This window comes from Mastomys coucha, unplaced genomic scaffold (assembly GCF_008632895.1).
Source record: "Mastomys coucha isolate ucsf_1 unplaced genomic scaffold, UCSF_Mcou_1 pScaffold20, whole genome shotgun sequence".
NCBI classification, from domain to species: Eukaryota; Metazoa; Chordata; class Mammalia; order Rodentia; family Muridae; genus Mastomys; species Mastomys coucha.
The window spans coordinates 28,956,133-28,977,350 of record NW_022196903.1 but is presented as its reverse complement, the minus strand read 5'-3'; the positions used below and the strand labels follow the sequence as shown (position 1 = coordinate 28,977,350).

At 45.1% G+C, this 21,218-nt stretch overlaps 1 protein-coding gene across 1 annotated transcript in view; it reads right to left on the bottom strand.

Moving 5' to 3' along the window:
* Positions 1-14,168: 14,168 nt before the first annotated feature.
* Positions 14,169-21,218, bottom strand: part of Exoc4 (exocyst complex component 4) — a 750,249-nt gene continuing 743,199 nt past the window's right edge. The window contains exon 18 of the mRNA XM_031381454.1: positions 14,169-16,430. Within this exon, the coding sequence (XP_031237314.1) occupies positions 16,193-16,430 (238 nt within the window). The 3' untranslated portion in view covers positions 14,169-16,192. The remainder of the gene's footprint in view (positions 16,431-21,218) is intronic.

Here is a 21,218-nt window from a genome sequence, read left to right as displayed (position 1 = left end):
AGAGAGAGAGAGAGAGAGAACAAAATGAGGTGACAAGCCATCCTTTTCTATAACCTGGGTGCTGCAAGTGATGGCAGTAGATGATGACTGATGACTTAAGCAACTGCTAGGACCCTGGAAGGAGCCTAGTGGAACCGCAGTAAACTAACAAGATCTTAGTAGATCTCCCTACAGAGGCAGAAGCAATGGGTGAGTGGGTGGGGGCTTATGGACCAAAAATGCTGGTCTACTAGTAGCTAGGGTATTTCTGCCCCATATAGGTGAGGAGGAATCCCCAGTTGATGGGCAAGAAACCTGGGGATTTAGTTGACTCTTGTTTTGGGCACTCAGATGTTTGTGTGTCGGGAGAATCTATGAGCCAAAAGTAACTCGTCCATCTTCCACTTGAATGTCCTCAGGGGACTGCTTTTCCCAAGTAGCTTAACTTTAGGGGACTGCAAGGTAGCCCCTATGAACAACAGTGAAACCCGAATTTTTCCAAGGTGGGTCCCAACTACCTCACACCCACCTTCTAGGATCACCTGGCTGATTTTCCACCCACATTAAGGGATCTTCAGCTGATTTTAAATTGAGCAGCATTTAGCTCCCAACAGAAAGAAGTGCTGAAGTGACAGAGATTGGGGAAGGGTCTAAGCCAGCAGGCGGCTAACCAAAGTGACTAGGAGACTTTTGGAGACTCTTTCCCCAGGTTCTGCAGCAGAGCCAGACTCTCATTCCCAAGAGCTGGGGGCCGGCCGTGGCTTTCTTTCTCCTGGAGGTTTCATGACACTGCGTTGTAATCTGCTCCAACTCTCTTGCTTGTATGTCCTCATTGACTGCAGTTTACAACTTATTTTTTCTAATTTGTTAATTGTTTTATAGATTTATTTATTTATTTATTTTATCTATATGAGTACACTGTAGCTGTCTTTCAGACACACTGGAAGAGAGCATGGAATCCCAATACAGACGGTTGGGAGCGGCAGCCATTTGGTTGCTGGGAATTGAACTCAGCACCTCTGAGTGCTCTGAACCGCTGAGCCATCTCCCCTAGGTCCTGAGACAGGTCTTACTGTGTACTCAATTGATGCCCTTACCTCTGCCTCCTGAGTGAGGGGTCACGGGCACATACCACTGCACCTGGCTTACTTTTAGGTTTTAATCTTCATGTGTCTATTTCATAATTCAGACTACTTTAGATGCTTCTGGAAAACAGATGGTGGAGGTGGTCTCAAACTGTGAGTACGTGTCAAAGCAGAGGGCATCTCTGTGGAAAAGTTCCGCTAGGCACCTGAGAAGAAACCCACATTCATTGTCTCCAGTCAGCTGTCATCTATCTTGGTTGAAATCTCCACGTGACAAGCGCCAGAGCGCTTTAAAATGGTAACTATTCCGCTGTGCGCCACTCAGCGGGTGTGAAATTCTTCCTTGCATTAAAACACAATTAGCAGCGTGGTATTGTTTTCCTATTTAATTCTGTCCTTTGATTGTCTAGAGGATTTTTCCCTCTTAGCTTGTATTAGTTATGATCTCTGCATAACAAATCATTCCAAGCTCTAGCTGCTTCAGAACCAACAAACACTACTTCTGTGAGCTAAACAGCTTCTGAGAGGCAGGAGCTAAGTGTAGACTGGATGGGGGGTTCTCTGGCTCGGCTGTGGGAAGAGGCCTCCCCTCAGTTCTCTGCTGGTTCCTGGCAGGCAGGAGGCCAGTTCCTCATCCCAGTCCCTTCTCCTTAAGGCTTACTTGAGTGTCTTATGACTTGTGCCAGCTCCCCACGAAGGGTGAACTGGGAGGCAAATAACCATAAGGAAGGCTGCGATGACCCACCCTGCTCTACTCACCATCTCTGCCACTTTTCAGAACAGAGTTTTGTTTTGTTTTGTTTTGTTTTAAAACAAGTTGTATCTTTTTTTAAAAAATTTATCTATTTATTTTATGTATATGGCCACACTGTCCTTGATACACCAGAAGAGGGCATTAGATCCAATTACAGATGGTTGTGAGCCACCATGTGGTTGCTGGGAATTGAACTCATGACCTTCAGAAGAACAGCCAGTGCTTTTAACCGCTGAACCATCTCTCCAGTCCCCAGAACAAGGTGTATCTTGTTATTGATATTCTGTATGTGATGAAGTGTCACTCTTGGGCTTTCTTTTAATTCTGTAGACATGGTTTCCTTTATTCCCTGAATGTTTTACATTAGTTGACTACACTTTAAATTTTTACTTCTATTATTGTGTATGTAATATGTCTATGATATGTGTATATGTGAGGGAGTATGCATATAACTTTGGGGAGTTCATTCTCTCCTTTCACTGTTGGTTCCTAGGATCAAACTCAGGTCTCCAGGCTTGTACAGAACTTGTACCCACTGAGCCATCTCCCGAGCCTACTCTCCAAGGCACTGTTCACCAGGGGTCATTCTTTGGACTGTGTTCCAAAAGATGGTGATGAAGTTGTGGAGAAAAAGTAGGAAAGAATAAGATTTAAATACAGTCCAAATAAGGACTCATTTAGAGGTGCAATCCAAGTACAGAGCAAAGATGGTGAAGGACTCATCATGCTTTGGGATGCTTCTTAAATGTGTCCACTTCTCCCCTCTTCTACACTCGTTCTGTCTTAACCCTATCATCCCGCTCATCTTCTTGGTACCCACTTGCATTTCATTGTGCAGTCTCCTACCCAGGAGATATTTCTAAGTCAGAATTGCATACTCTGCTCTTGCTCACAATCTCTTAGTGGCTGTCCCACATTCCTCAGAGTACAAGATTCAGATTCATTAAATAATGTCATCTACAAGTCCTTGTGTCTGTCTCCAACTTTATATCTTCCAAGTATTCAAGTACCCCAGCTTAGAACTCAACAACAACAAACTCCAAACTTCCTTGAGTCTGTTTATTTGCTCATTCCACAAAGAAAATAAAGAACCAGTGTTTTTGTTTTAATTTTACTTTAAGATGGTACTTTAGAGAACCTAGTACCCTTTAAGAGAGCCGTTCATTCAGAACGGGCATGCTTGTGACAGGTTAAAGCATTCTAATCAGGAAGCTAAGAGCTAATCATGCAGATGAGCGACGTTTGTATCCTAACGAAGTGGGAATGGCCATACATTATTAATAAGCTGAGGGCTAGTGTCATGGCGTGCCTATTAATAGCCCAAGCTAGATGGACTCCAGGCGCACCATGATGAGTGCAAAGCTCAGCACCTTTGGAAAGGGAGCCTGTTTGCAGGAGAGGGACTTGCACTAAAGTTAGCTGAACTAGTTCACAAGATCTCTTGGTGAGACTTCCAGCTTTAGCAGGGTGGGGCGGTGGGCATGTGGGAGGGAGCACAGTAAGTTGGAGGAGCAGCAGTCCACTGAGACAAAGTACAGCTTTGTTTCTGGAGGAAACTGCCTTTGTCCTTGTGCTGGTGAGGCAGGCTGGGACTGCATCCTAGATCCTACTTTGCACATCTGAGCAACGGTTTTCAAAGGGCACAGGGAGGGATCAGGGCAAATGCGTGTGGGCCCATACCCAGGAAGATAACAATTAGTAGATGCCCCATTTGGGGAACTAGAGGAACTATAGGGTAGGATACTAATGAGGCACCCATCAGCCCAAGATGGCAGCTCCCTGAGAGAAGGCCAGACTCCAGAGTGACTTCCAGAACTCTCAGCTGGAGTGGGCATGGACAGTTTCTGCAGGATTGACATCTAACACATTAGAACAGTGCCAAGGAGTGTGAGATGATAGGTGAGTATGAAGTGTGTTTAAGATACAAGGGTTTATGGGCTTTTCCTTTTCCTTGTTTAGGAATGAAGTTAAAATAAGTGAATTCCCTGCTTGAAAGTGGTGTTACCCTCCAGGACCCTGATCTCCCAGATCTGACAGCAGTCTAGAGCCTGATCTGACTAGAAGGTGGGTCTGATCCTGCTGACAGAATACCCTTTTGTTTGCTTTGGTGTAAATGTTCCAGTAGCGTGATGGTAGGAGAGTGAGGACAGACTGGAGACTCTCCAAGTTTACAGAGCATGTTGAAAGGTGACCTGCGTGCTTGTTTGCTAACATGTTGTCTGTGGATTGCTTGCTTTGTAGCTTACTAGCTGCTGGCAAAGTTGCAGAGAGGGGAAGGGAGGGGAGGAGAGAAGAGGAGAAGAGAGGAGAGAGATTTCTTCTACTTGCTCTCAAGGCAGAAGGTGCGGTACTGATGCTGAGCCAGCTGAGGCTGCTGCAATTCTATGGGAATAGCCTTCCTGGAGGCTTGGCTATGGAACAAAGCAGACGCTCACTTCCCCTCTGAACTCTGAGTGGGGTCAGGGACAGTGAGCGGCCATCTTGAGTGTCTGCTGGACAGGGTTGTCTGCATCCAGAAACTACGAAAGTGAAAAATACACGACCATCCTGACAGTTCTACAAGTTCAATCCCTAACATTGTCTATCACGCCTGCGCAGACACGTGTCTACTGAATCACAAAGGAGCCAGCCATAAGCCCTTTCAGTTCCAAAGGGCCTACCACCCGGAGCTTTCTTCTTATAGCTGGCCGAGTTTGCAGCCCTTTGGCTTATGCCTTCTCACTTATAATTGGTGAGTTTAGATCTGTTTAAATTGCAGTAAATAACATTGACTTCCACCGGAACAGCACAGAAGGAAGTTGCACGCAGCTCTTGGGGAGGAGGGTCGACAACAGGAAGATGGAGTTTTCTCCCAGTACTTTCATGGTTGATGAATGAGATCTGGGTTTCAGAGGATAAAAATCTCAATTCTGAGGAATTGGTATTGCATGGTGAGTAATGGAGACATGTAATACAAAAAGGGGGCTGGTTCCGCCAGATTAGAGTGTAGGGGCAGAGATGTATGGACTCCTGTTGGGACCTTCAGGCTTCAGCTGCAATTACTTATTATAGATAGCAAGTTTTTAAAATTATATATTGGATCTTTATAGGATATTTCTTATGAATAATTCAAATGCTAAACTCAGACCTATGTATATGGGCCTACAAACACTAAGGGAGCTAAAAATAAAACGAAGCAGAGAAAGAAAAGATGTGTTAACTGAGAGATCCAGCATCAGTGTTTGTGATGGTTAATTGAAGGGCCTGGGTAGCTGATAAACATTGTTTCTGGGTCCATCTGGAGATGAGCACTGACCAATTCACCATACAGAGAAAATCTACCCTCACTGTTTCCGGAGGGCACTGCCCAATCTGTTAGGTGCTCTAAGAGACTAAAAGGGGCCGTGAGGGTAAATTCTCTGTCTAATTTCCTCCTGCTCTTAGGCAATGAGCTCCTGGTTTTATTTATTTATTTATTTATTTATTTATTTATTTATTTTATTTCTATTTTTATTTTTTTTCCTCCCTGGCTTAAGTCAGAGCCCACTAACTACCCTTGCCTGGGCAGTGCAGCACTGATTGCATAGTTCTCAGGTATTCATTCACATTTGAGCATATTCCCTCAAGAAAATCCCAATCTCCCCCCCCCCCCTTCTCACTTAAAAAAAAAAAAAAGCATGTTTTTTCTTTAGTGTAGGCTGTTCTGGAAGATGTTCTGCAGCCCAGGCTAGACTTGAATTTTTGATTCTCCTTCTATCTCAGCCTTTGCCAGATGTCAGCCACTTGGTTTTGGACTTCTCTGCTGCCCAAATTGTGAGAAACACATTATTTTTTTTAAAAAAGACCTTTTTATCTATTTTTTATGAATTTTACATCATACACCCAATCCGACTCATCTCCCCTCCCCTATATTTCTCTCTGTGTGTGTGTGTGTGTGTACACGTGTGTGTACACGTACGCACACTAGTGCTCCAGTGCTGTGGTAATTGTTTGCTGAAAGTAGCTAACAGATTGAAAATAAATTTAAGCAGAACAAACACATCCCATAAATATTGGGAGCAACATGTGGATATAGGTTGGTAACATCTGGATGGCGTTTTTGACTGCTATCTGGGTTAATAAAGTCATTTTCCCCTTATAAAACTGTTTAAAATCTTTATAGAAAAGAATTTCTCATTCCTTTCCACTACTGTGTTTTCTGTGCCGTTCAGTAAACACACTGCAAAGCTCTTTGTTAGGGACAGACAGCGGACACGCATAGCAGCCACAGAGAGTGAGAGAAGAAACAGGGAGAGAAGTGGAGAATCCCAATATGGGCTCCATCTTTGTCTAATCAACATTACAAGGAAGGCTCTTTTTTCTTCCTCGGTGTGACACTGTCTTGGACTTAGAATCAAAGGCCCATTCTTCTGACACACGTCTGAAGATTGCTTGGAGATTTCTCTGGAAGTCCAGGTGCACCTTGGTTCCAGTGGGAAGTTTACAAGCTTCTTTTCTCAGGGCAGAAAAGAGCTGGGGCGAGCTGGATGGAGAGCTTACTTTCATTTGGAGAACTTCTCTCAGCACGTTATTTTTATGAAGGGTTTGGGCCAAGAGGAAGGGGCCCTTGACTTTCCAGTAGCAGAAAGGAAAATGAGATACCATCCGTGAAGGGGAGAAGGAAGAGTTGACCAGTGAGGTGTGTTGATTCTTGAGGCTGAGAAAGCAGGACGGAAGCTGTGGAAGCCATGTTCTTCTGTCTGGGCCTAGCTCACAGCAGAGCCTGTGGGTGCTGGATACTGGGACGTGGAGGTTGCAGATGGCACTGGAAACACTAGAGAGGACCCCCAGCATCACAGGACAGGGGACAGATGAGGAGCCATTGGTGACCTTGTCTTCCTCCTTCCTGATCCTCTTCTGCAACAAGAGGAAGAAGAGAAAAGCCTTCCAGGCCGCAGAGGAAGCCACAGGAACTTCACTTGGATTTCTGCTGACAATGCTAAGTAGGAGCTTGAAGTGTGGAGATAGATCTGATTTAGGGAAATTAAAAACACCAAAGAATGTGACATTTTTTCCCATCCCGGTTTCACAGAGCAATCTGAGAACTTGTTAGCAATCCCGAAAAGACTTTCCTCTCATAGATGGGACAAGTAACCCAAACTTCATGCCCAGGCAGGTGGCCATTCAGTCTGCCAAGGCCTGGACCCTCCAGGGAAGTAAAGCCCGGAGAGTGAGAGATGCAAGGAAATACAATGGCTGGCAATGTCGTACCAACTCTCACTAACAAATTCAAGGAGGGAGAAGCAGGGAACCCCATTCCCCCAAGGCATTTGTCCTATTTCGAGAAAGGATGGGTTGAAGCAATCACATAACAAAGATTAGGATGTTCTGTGGGTCTTGCAGTTGTCTGGCAGCTTCAGGCATGGAGATGCAAGAGGGGTTTGAGGGCCCTCTGCCTTTTTAACTGGAAGTAGCTGTATTCTTGAGCCAAGAGTACAAAAGAACAAGTTGTCTCAGCTGTGTCCAATGCTTCTCAAAGACAGCAACATGGTGGTGACAATACTGTTGCGCTCTCTCTCTCTCTCTCTCTCTCTCTCTCTCTCTCTCACACACACACACACACACACACACACACTGAATATGTATCTATTGCATGTCTGGCAGTGAACACTTCATATGCTTTGTGCAACATTGTTGTTGATAAGGAGCATACCATCTTCTATGTACCAGCTACAATCCAAAATATCATCTATCAAAGTTCAAGTTTTGGAAATAGGTTATTGGGCTCACTTACCGAGCATAGGTGAGGATTTCCTAACAGGAGTGTGAGTGACTCAAAAGCAGCTGCACCATTGGAAAGTCTCAGCCTAGCATGAACCATGACTTCTCCACAGCTGTACAGGGCAATGCCTCCCCCTTCAGTTAACGGCCGCACACTATGTACCTACCACTGCCAAAGACCACGGGGCCAGATGCAATCAAGGGCGGAATTACACACAATACACAGGGGTTTAAGAAGGAGTGGCTGGACTCTCCTGGGATGATCCAAGGACAGTCCACACTTCCTTATGAGGGAACCTCAACTCAACAGACATGGTCTCAAGAGTCTCTTGAAAGTAGTTGCGACCATTCTGATGAAGATGTTCCTGCTAAGCCTGAGGCTAGCACACTACAGCAGCCCTACAGAAACAGGACAGAGCAAACCCCCAAAGGTGTTCTGCTCACCCGTTTCTAACCGAGGCCCTTGTGCCTTATAAATCTTAAATACATTTGTATGTTTCCTTATGCCTCTTGATACAGATGCCACAGTCAAGGAGTCCTTCGTGGGCGGAAGGGAGTTGTTTCTCTCCCCTGTACAGGCTAAGGTGACATTCCGAGCCATGATAAAACACCAGAGTCTAGAACCATGGTCTCTGTTGCCTCTGGAGGGAGCATGAGACATTGTCAAGAGCCATTTCAGCTTCTGGCCCTTTGGAGTTTAGCATTTCTCAGAGTTTTATTTATTTATCTATTATCTATCTATCTATCTATCTATCTATCTATCTATCTATTTATTTATTTTTTGTAGATATACTGGGCTCATGTTGTTCACTGACAGGCCCAGAGAGAAGCAGAGATGGGGAAATGGCTTCTCAAATTAAGCCCAGTAGTGCCTTACTCTGGGGGCCATAGAGGTGATGGAGGGGCTAGGAGAGCCAGATTGCCAGAGAGCATCAATGGGGCTCAGAGTGGTGAAGTGTTCCTTCCTTCTCTGTCACACTAGACAGAGTATTGTGAAGGTGAGGATAGTGAAGGTGAGAGGGACTCCTGGTTTGAACCTTGCTGCCATGAAGAGCAAGGCCTGTTGGGTCTCAGGCACAATCCTTGATCCAAGCTTCCGTGTTCTCAGTGAAGTGGTCATGATAGGATCTCTCACAGGGTTATTGTAGAGATTTAATGATTTAACACATATCAGACACATTATGTGTTCAAGAAATAGTGTCTCCCATAGTGCACTATTAATTAATCACAAACTAAAACAATAACAAGAAGCCCTTTAGAAATGGTTTTCTGATCTCTCGCAGTAGATAAATCCTTATGATAAAAAGCTTGCTTTTCCTGAGTGGCATCCTGGAACATCTACTCTGAGTCAGCAGGAGTCTGAGGCCACCTTTCCACTAGGGACCATGGATAATGAGAACAAGTGCCTGGCCTCACCTTTTTTTTTTCTTCCAGTTGTTTATACATACACATGCTGTATATACATTTACAAATTCATATGTGGTTTTTACAGGTCATTGAGTTCTTGGGATCCCAGGGACTCCTGCCCCAGGTGTGTGAATGGCCTGGCAGTGTTTTCCACCATAGCTGTGTCTTTGGCCAGGTACATCCCAACACCACCTCAGGTCACATGCATTTCTTCCCCCTCACGCCTCATTCTGTTCACAGAGGTCCTTTCTGCTGTTTGCATCTTAGTTCATTTTCAGATAGATTTCTAGCTCAGCTCCAGTGACTCTCGCATCTCATTACACTCTTGGTAATTAGCTCCATCTCATTACCCCAGCCTGGTTGGAATAGGATTACTTGTTTCCAGGTGTAAACCTATGCGGTGCATCTTTCTACACCTCTTCAAAATTCCAGGCAGGCCTTCTGCCACAGCCCAAGCAGGACAACTACTTCCAGCTGTGCACAGTTCATTACCACGACCGTGTCAGGAAAAGAACTCCGTGGTATTCCACATCTGGTCACATGCTTATTAATTATGTCCTTCTTATAACAACTGTGTCTAATTAGGACAGAGTTGAGGCCTCTGCGGAGCCTAGCCGTTCTTTATGTTTTCCTGTTCTTGGTACCTCATTACCCTCCCTCCAAATTATGCCCAATTTGTTTTACATCCGTGCCACATTAAGACAATTGCTCTCAGGTGTGTATTGTAACACACACTCTGCTTTTCAACCCAAACTTTCTTGACCAGAACATTCCTTGTTTCCACAGCCTGTGGGTGACTGGCCATTTTCTTGGTCTCTGCTCACATTTGCCCCAGATGGAGTGAATCCAGCATGGACTTGCTGAGTCCCGGGGCTGGATTCTGATCTGCTTCATTCTTTGCCAGTCTGTTTTTTGTGACCTGGTCCCAGGGAGGCCACCATTCCCGTGTCTCAGGGCAAGAATCTTGACTGTAATGGCCCTAGTCCATTCAGAGAGCCTGTGAGGCAGGGATTCATTTGTTCCATCAGGAGCTGGTGAGGCATGAACTGTCAGGCTGGGCTGGCGAGTAAAGACACACGGACAGTGGCGGTTCTGAGCTTCTAAAACGGGGCACAGCTCACCAGTGAGTAGCCAGGAGCCATGTTTAAGATTTCAGTCCTTAATTCTATGCAATGGCTTTCTGAATGAAAGGTTGGTGACTTGAGGGGGACACTGGACTTTGGCAAATGTAAGATGCCAGTGAGTGTTTTAAGAAGCCAGTGAAAACACCAGATCACACGGCAAGAACTGTGTGCTTTCCACTGCAGAGATCCCTTGTCACCTGAACTCTAACAGATGATCCCATCTTCCTGCCTGCCTGCCTGCCTGCCTGCCTGCCGCCTGATTGCCTCAGTGCTAAGAAATCATGGATACAACTTGACAGTAAGAGACATCAGAGGTTGGGTTGCCAATTGGACTTCTCTGTGTGGAGGCTTTCTTTTGCAAGCCATTTGAATCATATACTAATGATTCTCAGGCTCAGGAAACTTTCAGGCAAGAGGGCAGTCCTGAAGAGGGCCCAGGACTTCAGTGAGTGAAGTTCTCCAGGGAGGGTCCCAGCATAGAAAGCAAAGACTACCTATGGTGTGGGGTTGTGGTGAGGACGAAATGGGAAGCCTGGTCAGATACTGTAGAGCAGGTGACAGTGGTAAGAGGTACTCCCTGGGTACTCTTCAGCTGTGAAGTTCCTTTGTAGTAATTTCAGCTCTCCTTCATGGTTATGTTTATTGTCTGTCTCAGGAGTCTTCCTAATCCAGGGGGCTGTGACTAGCTGGGCTATAGACAGAGGACTTCTCATACAGGATCCCATGGACATCAAAGATGATGGATGTATATTCTGCATTTACATTAAAAAAAATTCTTTTAAAGGATGTTGTTTTATGGATGTGTGTGTGTGTGTGTGTGTGTGTGTGTGTTTGTGTGTGCATGTAGGAACTTGCAGAGGCCAGACAGGGTGTTGAATGCCTGGAGCTGGAGTTACAAGCAGTGGTGGTGAGCTGCCTGCCTGACACTCCAAAGCAGCAAGTCCTCTTAACCATTGAACTCCATGCTTTGCATTTAAAAAGAAACAATTTCCTCTTTTGTTAAGATGTATTTTTCCTTCTGTCACTAACATATATTTTAAAATATTTATTGCATATGTTAATTGTACATGGAGACTTTTCCATATACATGTATGTACACTGAACATTATTTTCCCCCAAACCCTTTACCTTAGTATCCTTTGTTCCTTGGGATGATTTTGTTTCTACTCCCATGTCATATGTACATACATGACTTTATATATAGCTATATAAGATCTAGAAACGACAGGCATGAACTCTCAACAATATGGCTGCCTACTTGAGACCTGCTTAATGGCAACAGTAGTTGACATGCCAACAAAGTTTTGTCTGACGGTGGCTTAATCTGCTGACTCTAACTCTCTCCAGTTGCTCGTGCTTTCCTGCAGATGACCCTCTGTTCTCTGTAGGGAGAGGACATCCTATCTTGCATCTACAGCAGTTCCTTTACCCATTCCTTTGTTGTTGGGTACCTGGGCTGGTTCCATACTTAGCTGTTGTGAACAGTGCTGCCGTGAACATGGCTGTACAAGGACCTCAGTGATGTGTGCTTGAGCCCTTCAGGTAGACACTCGGGAGTGGTGTGGCTGCCTCATGTGGTATGGCTGTTTTCATTTTGAATTTCTAAAATTTTTAATTTTTTGAGAATTTCATAAAGGAGCACACTGTATTTATATCATCTCTGACCTTTCTCCTTCTCATTCCTCCCATGTTCCTTCTCCTTCCCTTCTGGAACTCAGAACCTCTTCTGTGATTATCATTGTTACCTATACACCCTATGAACCTGTTTAGTTCTGTCTGTATACACTATCTTTACGGCTGACCACTTGTGACCAAATAACCTACAAAAGGGCTTGTTCCTGGAGACTGATTCTCCCTCTCTTAGTGGTCACTGACTGTATTTCTCGTCAGGCGAAGGCCTTTTGATAGTTTCTCTCATGCACATTGGCATGTGAATTGCTGTTGTCATTATGTAGGTCTTTGCAGGCAGACAAAGTTTGAGTTCTTGGGGATAGTATCCCTCTTATGTCTAGAAGACACCACCACCTTGCCACCGACTCTGGTCCTCTTGTACAGTTTTCCTGCTACTGTGATATTCCCCAAGCCTTGGGTGTAGGAGTTGTGATGTAGCTAACCCAACTAGGACTGGGCATATGGTCACATTATCTGCATTTTGACCAGTTATGAGTCTATGTAGTAGCCTCATAGGCTGTCTACTTCAGAAAAGAAGGTTCTTGATGAGGGATGAGAGCTACATTTGGGAAAGCCTTGTAGATGCAGATCCTGGGTGTGGAGAGGAGGTATGGGTCAAGGGACCAGGGACAGATATTTCAAAGAGTCTCATACCAATCTCAGAGTAGATGGACAGTTTACACCCCTCCCAGCAGTATAAGGGATTCCTTCTGCCCACATCCTCACCAACACTTGTTGTTATTTGTTTAAGAAACACTTCTGCTCAATGTTTGGTTGAGTCTGTAGAAGAGTAGCCAATGGACTAGCTAGCCATGGGTCCATCTCATTTACCCACATGTAAGAGAAGATGGTGAGCTTTGCTTCCAGTGCCTCCTACTGGGGCTTAGTAGTGTTTTTCTTTTTTACTCACAGCAGTACTTTTTAGGAAGTGGCTGTCATGGTAGAATACAGCTCTTGTGGCTGTATGTATACCTGGGCTCTCTGTATTTACTCTAGTTCTTTCTAGTAATGATTATGCATGACACAGAATCCTTCTCACAAAACATTACCAAAGTAGGGCCCTATCCTGTAGAAACCTTCAGTGTCCCCTGGCTGGTGGCAGGTTCTGAAGTAGCTATGCCATCCCTCATTCCCACTCAACCAGCTACTAAATGTGTCATTGGCTTTTTTGACCATTGGGAGAATAAATACCAATGAATTACCAAAGGCTTGTGCTTGAATGTCCCGGACAAAGGCCCCTGTGACTCCTTTCTGTGTAGAACTGGCATTTCTGGTCTGCCACTATTGTGGCAAAGCAGAGATCCACTCTCACATACACTCAGAACCACTCTGACCACTCAGAACTGGTGGGGAGGAAAGGGGAAGACAAAGATCTAAGCTGGGAGGTTGCAGCCATTACGAGAAATTTCTAAACTGAAGTGGTCCACTCCAACAGCTCTCTGCCCCCTCCTGCCATCCCTGCTTCTTGGGGGGACTTACAAGAACTGTAAGGAAAAATTAAAGCTTTAAACCTGTACTGACTAGGAAGAAAAGTTATGGGCCTAAGAATCTATCACAAACTGGCCACATAGGCCTGGGAAAGAGCAAACAAGTTGTTAGATATCATAAGATCTGGCAGGTCAAGAAGACATAAAACTATAAACATAGAGGAAAACATCTAGGCAAACGAGGACATGTCCAAGGCCCAGGCCTGCAAAGACATGCCTGGCAGACACTAAGTAATGGACCATCTGGTCCTCTCAGATATGGTTTAAGGTCAGATGCTCTGTTGACTCAGATTAACACCAACCTTAGGAATTTTCCACTCTGTTCTGCACGTAATAGTTAATATTTGAACTAGCCAATCATGTATGACCACACTGATCCCTTTGTTCCCTCAGACCTTTTCCCTATAAAAACCTCTAACTTTCAAGCCTCGTGGTCGGCTCCACTATCTCCTGTGTGAGATAGGTGTGGTGCCGAACCAGAGCGTCCTGAAATTAAAATATACCTCTTGTAATTACATCAAGATGTGGTCTCTCGTGATTCTTTGGGTGTACGTCCTCCCGAGATTTGAGTGGGGGTCTCCCCCAGGGGTCTTTCAGAACCTTGTTTGAGGCAGTGTTCTTCCCTATGATTGTCCCCTGTGTGCATTCAATTTATCCCATCAGGACTGTAAACTGCACAGTTGCATAGCTTTCCTTCCTCTCTGGAGATCCTGGAAGGGCATCCTGCAGCTTTCACAGGGCTCCTTGCCTCACTTCCCAGCTCAGGTGTCCAGCTCAGCTTTGGGCATGAACTTGTTGGGTTTCAAGTTCAGTTCCTAAATGCTAGATAGGAGGGTGTCCTCTGTATATATGCCCAAGCATAGCAGCACAAGCCACACATTGGAAATGTTTGATGAATAAAGAACATGAGAAAAACAACATACTATATTTAAGCTTCTCAAAACAGTTTTTAATTTTTGGTTATTCCCATCCAGACCAAAATTGTTAGGATCAAGTGTGAAAATTCCCTCCCTGCGGGTCTGACAGTGACCTTGGATGGCCAGTCCTCTGGCTCTTCTTCCCTTGTGTGTTCAAGATGAATCCTCCCTGATAAACTGTTGCTTCCTGTGACCTATGAACCTTGAGTAGCAAGAGGACTTGGGGACCTGGGGCAGTACAAAACCCACAGGGCCTGGATCCCTGCAGGCACCCATATCAGGAACGGGCAATTCAAAAAATGGCTTAGCAGCTGGGTGTGGTGGTGCAGACCTTTAATCCCAAGGGGATCTCTGAGTCCAAGGCCAGGCCAGCCTGGTCTGCAGAGTGAGTTTAGGACAGAGTGAGGAATCCTGTCTCAATAAACCAAACACAATAAGCAGAAAAGGAGGCTGGAGTGGCAGCTGCGTGGGAGAGCATCCCATCTTCCCTGCTGTCAGCTGAGCAGACCTGAGCTGCACTGCTTTACAGAAAATATTTGTATTGCTTTAGTCCTCTCTGAATTTTTCAGTAGTTTCAATGTTTATTATAGTACTAATTGATTTCCTCTTTCATTGTCAAAATTTTTTAAAAATTATTTTTATTTTTGTGTGTCTGTGTACCTGGTATGTGTATGTGTGTGTGTGTGTGTGTGTGTGTGTGTGTGTGTGTGTTGGTTTTGGTCAGTGTTTTATCACAGCAACAGCAACCAAGTAGGGTAGGCCTTGCTTATGTGGAATTATTTGAGTTATATTAACTGAGGTTGGAAGGCCTACTCTGTGGGGAGCCACTCAGTGGGCTGAGACCTTGGACTGCACAGAAAGGAGGAAGCTGTCTGGACACAGCATCCACTGCACTGAGCTTCCTGATGAGTGTGACCGCTGCCTCAGGCTCCTGGTGTCACCCGCCCTGCTCTGACGGGCTATACCTTGTGAGCTTAGCCAAATAAACCTTCCTTTCTTGAGGTACCTGTGTCGAGGAGTGTTTTGTCCCAGCAACAAGCCAAATCACTACTCCAGGGTGCATGGGAACATGAGGGTACCCGGTTGCCCCTTACAGTTTACCCTGGATGGTGTGTGGGATGCAAGTTCTCCAACAGTGAGCCACCTTTCTCCCTACTATTTTTAGCAATAGTTTTATGATGATGATTTTTACTTTGTGTGTATGAGTATTTTTGCCTGCATGTATGTCTGTGCACCACGTGCATGCAATACTAAGAGGGGTTCAGGTAGGATGGAACTGAAGTTACAGAGGGTTGTGAGCCTCTGTGTGCAGGTGCTGAGAATTGAACCCTAATCCTCTGGAAGGACAGCCAGAGCTCTTAACTGGTTTTAATACAGAAGGAATAAAAAAAGAAGGTGGTAAAACCAGCCAGCAGCCAGCGAACAATCCTGCTCTAGCGTGCAGTCTGTCCTAGGGTTAGGATAAAGGACTGCCGTCTCCCAGCCTTAAAGAGATCTGTCTTGGTCTGGGAAGCCAGCTGAGAAGCACTTGCTTGATTTTGGCAATGGAGACGAAGCAATGGGAATATACTTACTACGCTAAACTATAAATGGACACGGCTAAGACGAGAAAAAGCCCATTGCCTATGCCACAGGCCTTAGTAAGTATTTCAGGAGAGTCCAAGAACTTAGGTGGCAGTCGGAGTTCCAGGGCAGCCAGGGTTATCCAGAGAAACCCTGTCTCGAAGGCGGGGGGGGGGGGAAGCTTTCCTTTATTCCTTTCTCAGAGTTCAGTAACTTGACATGGCCTCCTCCCTGTCCCACCCTCATCCCTTGGGAATAGACTAAAGTGGTTGTTAGGCAGAATATTCTGTACTGCAAACTTTTCTTAGCGTTCATATGGAAAAGCAAAACTAGAGAAAATAATCCAGCATCTACCCACTAAGCATCAGTGTAGACAGAGCACAGTTGGCTCAGGCTCTGCTGAGTTGCCAGAGCCTGTGGCTGTGCACACCGTGAACCCCACCCACTCCCAGTGCTGTGTACCCCATCACACAGTGGTTATTTTCTTGTCCTTGGTGGCTTGCTTGATGGCAGCCTGCTCACAGATGATCTCCTTGAGCCTCTGCAGCCTGGTGTTCTGGGTGGTCTGGTCCCCCACGCCAGTCTGGCTTCGGTGCAGCAGGGTCAGGGCGTGGATGTACTCTAGCTCTGTGTACTTCACACCCTGGTCCACCACCAGGTTCAGGAGCTCATCGGCGGTGTTGTACAGCATCTCGTAGTATTGCCTGGGGGAGCAAGACAGAGCAAGTTCAGTGCTTCCTCCACCATTATCTGCACATCCTGTTATTGGCGTGTTAGTATGTTTCCTTATTCACTGGTTACCTGGAAGGCAGGCCCTGTCCCACTCAACCTCTTACTCAGTCACTCACGCAGTATCTTACTGGAGACCCTGCGAAACATGGCTTTCTTCTCCTGGTAACGGGATAATAATGCTGCCTCCTTCTTAAGGTTACTGTAAGTTTTAGTTAGTTCACACAAAGCACGGAGAATGTGGTACTTCATAAACATGAACTCTGACAACAGTAATGGTAGTAGTAACCCAGTAACAGTAATAATAGTGTTAGGGCAGTTTTGTGTGCCCAGGAGTTAGAAAAGGGTCAGAAGAGGCGTCCCAGAAGTAGGTCACCACCTTCCTTCCAGCTAGAAGCAAACAGGAGGTGTGGGCAGCAAAGCAACTCTGTACATTACAGTGACTTGTTCAGGAACCCCTCCCTATTCCTGCACTTAGGGTCTTGAGTTTGTTTCTTCTTCATCAGGAATATCTTGGGGAAAAACAAAAACCAAGATTAAAAACCCCCTCAAAACCTCATATCTTATAGGAGAAGGAGGCCATTTTTGAGTATGGTAATACATTTCTTTCCACTTCCCCTCCATTCATTTATTCATCCATTCATTCACTTTAATCTGTACCAAGTTTCCCCCTTACATGTCCCATCCTCCTTCCCCTTCACCTCTGAGAAGGACAGCTCCCCCTGGGTACCAACTCACCCTGGCACCTAGGCACATCCTCTCCCACTGAGACCAGACAAGGCAGCCTAGTTAGGGGAACAGGATCCATAGGCAGGCAACAGAGTCAGGGAGATCCCTGACTCCCATTGTTGGGGGACCCACATGAAGATCAGGTTGCACATCTGCTACATATATGCTGGGGTAGGGGTAGGCTAGGTCCAGCCCTTGTATGTTCTTTGGTTCATGGTTTAGTCTCTGGGAGTCCCCAAAGGTTCAGGTTACTTGTCTCTGTTGGTCTTCCTGTGGGGTTCCCATCAGGGGCTCCTCAATCTTTCCTTCAACTCTTTCATAAGACTTCCCCAACTCCTTCTAATGTTTGGCTGTGGGTCTCTGCATCTGTTTCAGTCAGCTGTTGGATGGAGCCTCTCAGAGGACAGTTATGCTAGGCTTCTGTCTGTAAGCATAACAGAGTGGTTCATGCAGAACTACCTGGGGTCAGGAGGAGCATGGAGTTGGGAGTCTCACGCCCTGGACTATAAATGTCAGAGTTCAAGCCAGAGTTTGGGAGTCAAGGAACTACTCAACCACTCCCACATCTCGATGCTCAGGACCTAGGAGCAGAAGCTGCTACAGAGGCAGTAAGTGGCTTAGGATTCTTTTCACTGAGATTAAGCAAAATGAATTGGAGTTCTTTGCATTATGATATTGATATTTTCATCATTTATCTTAAAAAGCAACACTGAGCCCATCAACCCAGATGAAACTGGATTTCTTTTGAGAAGTCTGATGAATCGTTTCCAGGGAGACAGGCTGGTTTTCTACAGGGACTGCCATTCTGCGCTCGGAGTAAACAAGACAAGGATGCTGGACTTTCTGTGGTGATGAGTGACAGAGGGCACAGAATTTAAGTACTTAATGTTTCAATATCCTCTGTGCATTGACCGCCTTTATAAACCCCTAAGTGACACTCTGAAGGCAACAGGGAGACTAAAGGAGTCCTCAAGAGCCTCAGATGACAGCGTACCAGAATTGCAAAGCTGAGTTATTAAACAAAATTGACAGGTAACTGATGGCATATTTTTTATGGTTAGGGGGAAATTCCCCTATAACCATGATGATGCATTAGATTATAAAGAAACATAAATATTTAAGGTTGGAATGAAATGCATTTATCTTCGAGAAAGCTACCGGGTAAGGTAGTGAGCGAGGCCTAATAAATGTGTACAATGACTGACATGGGGTGGAAAGGTGCTACAGATGCCCTAAGGAGAAAGAGGGAAAATGCCCCAAACTATGCAGTGAAAATGAGCCTCCATGATAAACACTGACAGATTGAAGTAAAATCATGGAACCCAACAGGAATAAATAATTGATGGGTAAGTACTGAGACCTTAGGAAAACAAAAGCATGGTTTTTATTATCAAGCATTAAAGCAGCAGCCATTGCTTCCAGGGTACCCCAGCTTACAGCAGATGGCATTGTACGTGGCTGCCTGTGTTGCATTAGTGAACACACATGTGCTTTAGATGTTTTCCAGCTCAGGCCTTGTAGAGGGAGTCTCTTTATAAGGACCCCTTAACACTCAGAGGCCGGCTGCTAGCTGTGGACTGAGAACAAAAGGAATTTGGCTTCATCCTAGAATGTGAGTGGACCATTCTATGACCACGTGTGTGCCTGCCCATGGTTCTCCTTGCCCTTGGCTGTGAGTCTTTTGGTAGCATGAGTAGACAGAGTGTCTTAGTGACCGTTCTCATCCTGGAATTAAACATTATGACCAAAATAATGTTCCTTGTGGAGGAAGACTGGATTTCAGCATGTGGTTCTGGCATGAAGGCACACTACATTTCCAGTGCAAGCAGTCCGGCGCATGTGTATATGCAAATTGCTTGAACCTTTTGCTTTTACCATTAGGATCTTCTGACTTCTCTTTGAAAGCTTTTTATACATTTTACCCACAAGGGTCAGGAAGATCTTCAGTCGACACCTGTCCACTCCCATTCTGGCAGGCTCAGTTCATGTCTCCATTGTGACTGAGGTTACTGCAAATGGTTTTAGGTTTCCTGTAGGAAAATTGAGGAAAGAATGGCCCCCTAAAGCCATCTCTTCCAGCCACAGCAATTTTTCCTGGGCCTACAGCCCTTATAGCGGTCTGTGTGAAGGTGACATACAGGAAGGCCCACTGGGGGCTGGCTTGAATCCATGGCTTCCATCTGCCTTGTTTTACTTGGTGGATTTTAGAGTCCAAGGTTCATTTCTAAATTTTTTTTTTAAATCCAGAAAGATTCTTTTATTTCTTTATGTTTTAAGACAGTGTCTTGCTATTTGGCCTAGGCTAGCCTTGAGCCAGTGGCCCTACAACCACATTATCTTGAGTACTGGGATTACAGGTGTGTGCCACTATTCCATTCTAAATGGTTTTTAAATAGGTGCTCTGGGTATGTAGGGGCATTAGTGCCAGTACCCCCAGTCCAAAATCCTTATAAAATAACATAGTATTTGTGTAAAACTTACAGTCCTCCTTTGCATTTTAACCTTTTATTTTTTGAGACTTTCACTATGTAGCTCTCTCTGGCAGGCCTGGAGCTCACTCTGTAAACCAGACTGGCCTTGAATTTACAGACATCTGCCTGCTTCTCCCTCCCAAATGCTAGGACTAAAGGCACGCACCACCATGCCTGGCTCTTCCATATATTTTAAAATCCTTCTAGATTATGTAAAAGACTCAGCACCATGAGAACACACTGTTATACTACAGTGTTGTGGGGATAACAATAATAACAAAGTCTGCACATAATTTTTTTCCTGAATACTTTCGATCTTTGGTTGGCTAAAACCATAGAAGGCAGAATCTATGATAAGAACCTGTGCATAGATATGGCTAATGTACACAGCTATGAGCTCCTGCTGTATTTTGGGACTGTATTTACTGTAGTCATATTTAACAATTTTAACTTGTAGATACATCTGTATATTCAACCATCTGAATCAGGTATCAGAAATTCACACTGTACACAGAAGCAGCTTAGCTGTAGAATGTGAATGATTTGCTTTGGTTCTCAAACTAAAGGATTTCAGGACCTAAATGTCCTCCAAAGCCAAGGTAATAGAGAATGAAAATGTAAAAAGCGGAAGTACTAACTGCAAATACTGTCTGTATACAGCTGAGTACATGTGGCCGTGCTTTGGTATAACTGAACAAATTTCTCAGACTAACTCACCCCAGCTCCGTCTTCTGCTGAAGTGGAAGCCTGTACTGTGGCAGTTGGCACTTTGTTTAGACAAACCTCACAGAGCTGGCTAGCTCCCTATGGACCTGAAATCCAGGGCTCCAAACTTAAACTTGAGTGCCTAACTTTTTCATTTTGTTGCCTACTTTAGTTTTCCCTGTTTGTCTGTCCAAGGTGGTAATGGATGAGGTAAGCGTTCTTTTTAAAAGTTGGTTCCCTTTCTGATTTATTGCTTCCTTGAGGAGGTGGATAATCCCGTGTGTTCTCGGTGGGGTGCTTTCGGAAGGGGAATTCTCTCACATTGCTGGTGGGGATGGAAACTAGTGCAGCCATTGTGGAAGGCAGAAGATAGAGAGTAGGCATAGAGAGTTAAGACACACAGAACTCTCATATGACCCAGCAGTCCCACTCTGGGCTCCATACCCAAAGGAGGTAAGGTCATTATATCAAGTAGATACTTGCACTTTCTTCATTATTGGAGAAGTACTCACAATAGCCAAGATAGAGAATTAATTACAGTGCTTATCACTGACTGTGAGAATAAGGAAACTGTGGTGTGTGTACCTAACAGGCTGTTACACAGGGAAGAATGAGGTCCTAGCATGAAAAGCTGACCTCAATCTAACAGTATTTGAGATGGCTCACTAGGTAACAAGGTGCTTGCTTCCCACCGTGGTGACCAGAGTTGAATTCCTGGGACTTAGGTGGGACAGAAGGAACTGGCTTCGACCCCCACACGCTCGCTGTGGCCAAGTATGTGCCTGCAGGATGGATACTGCTTTTCTACAATGTTTAGAACCAGAAAGGTTTTGCTTCAGTTGATTTCATTTTGGGACT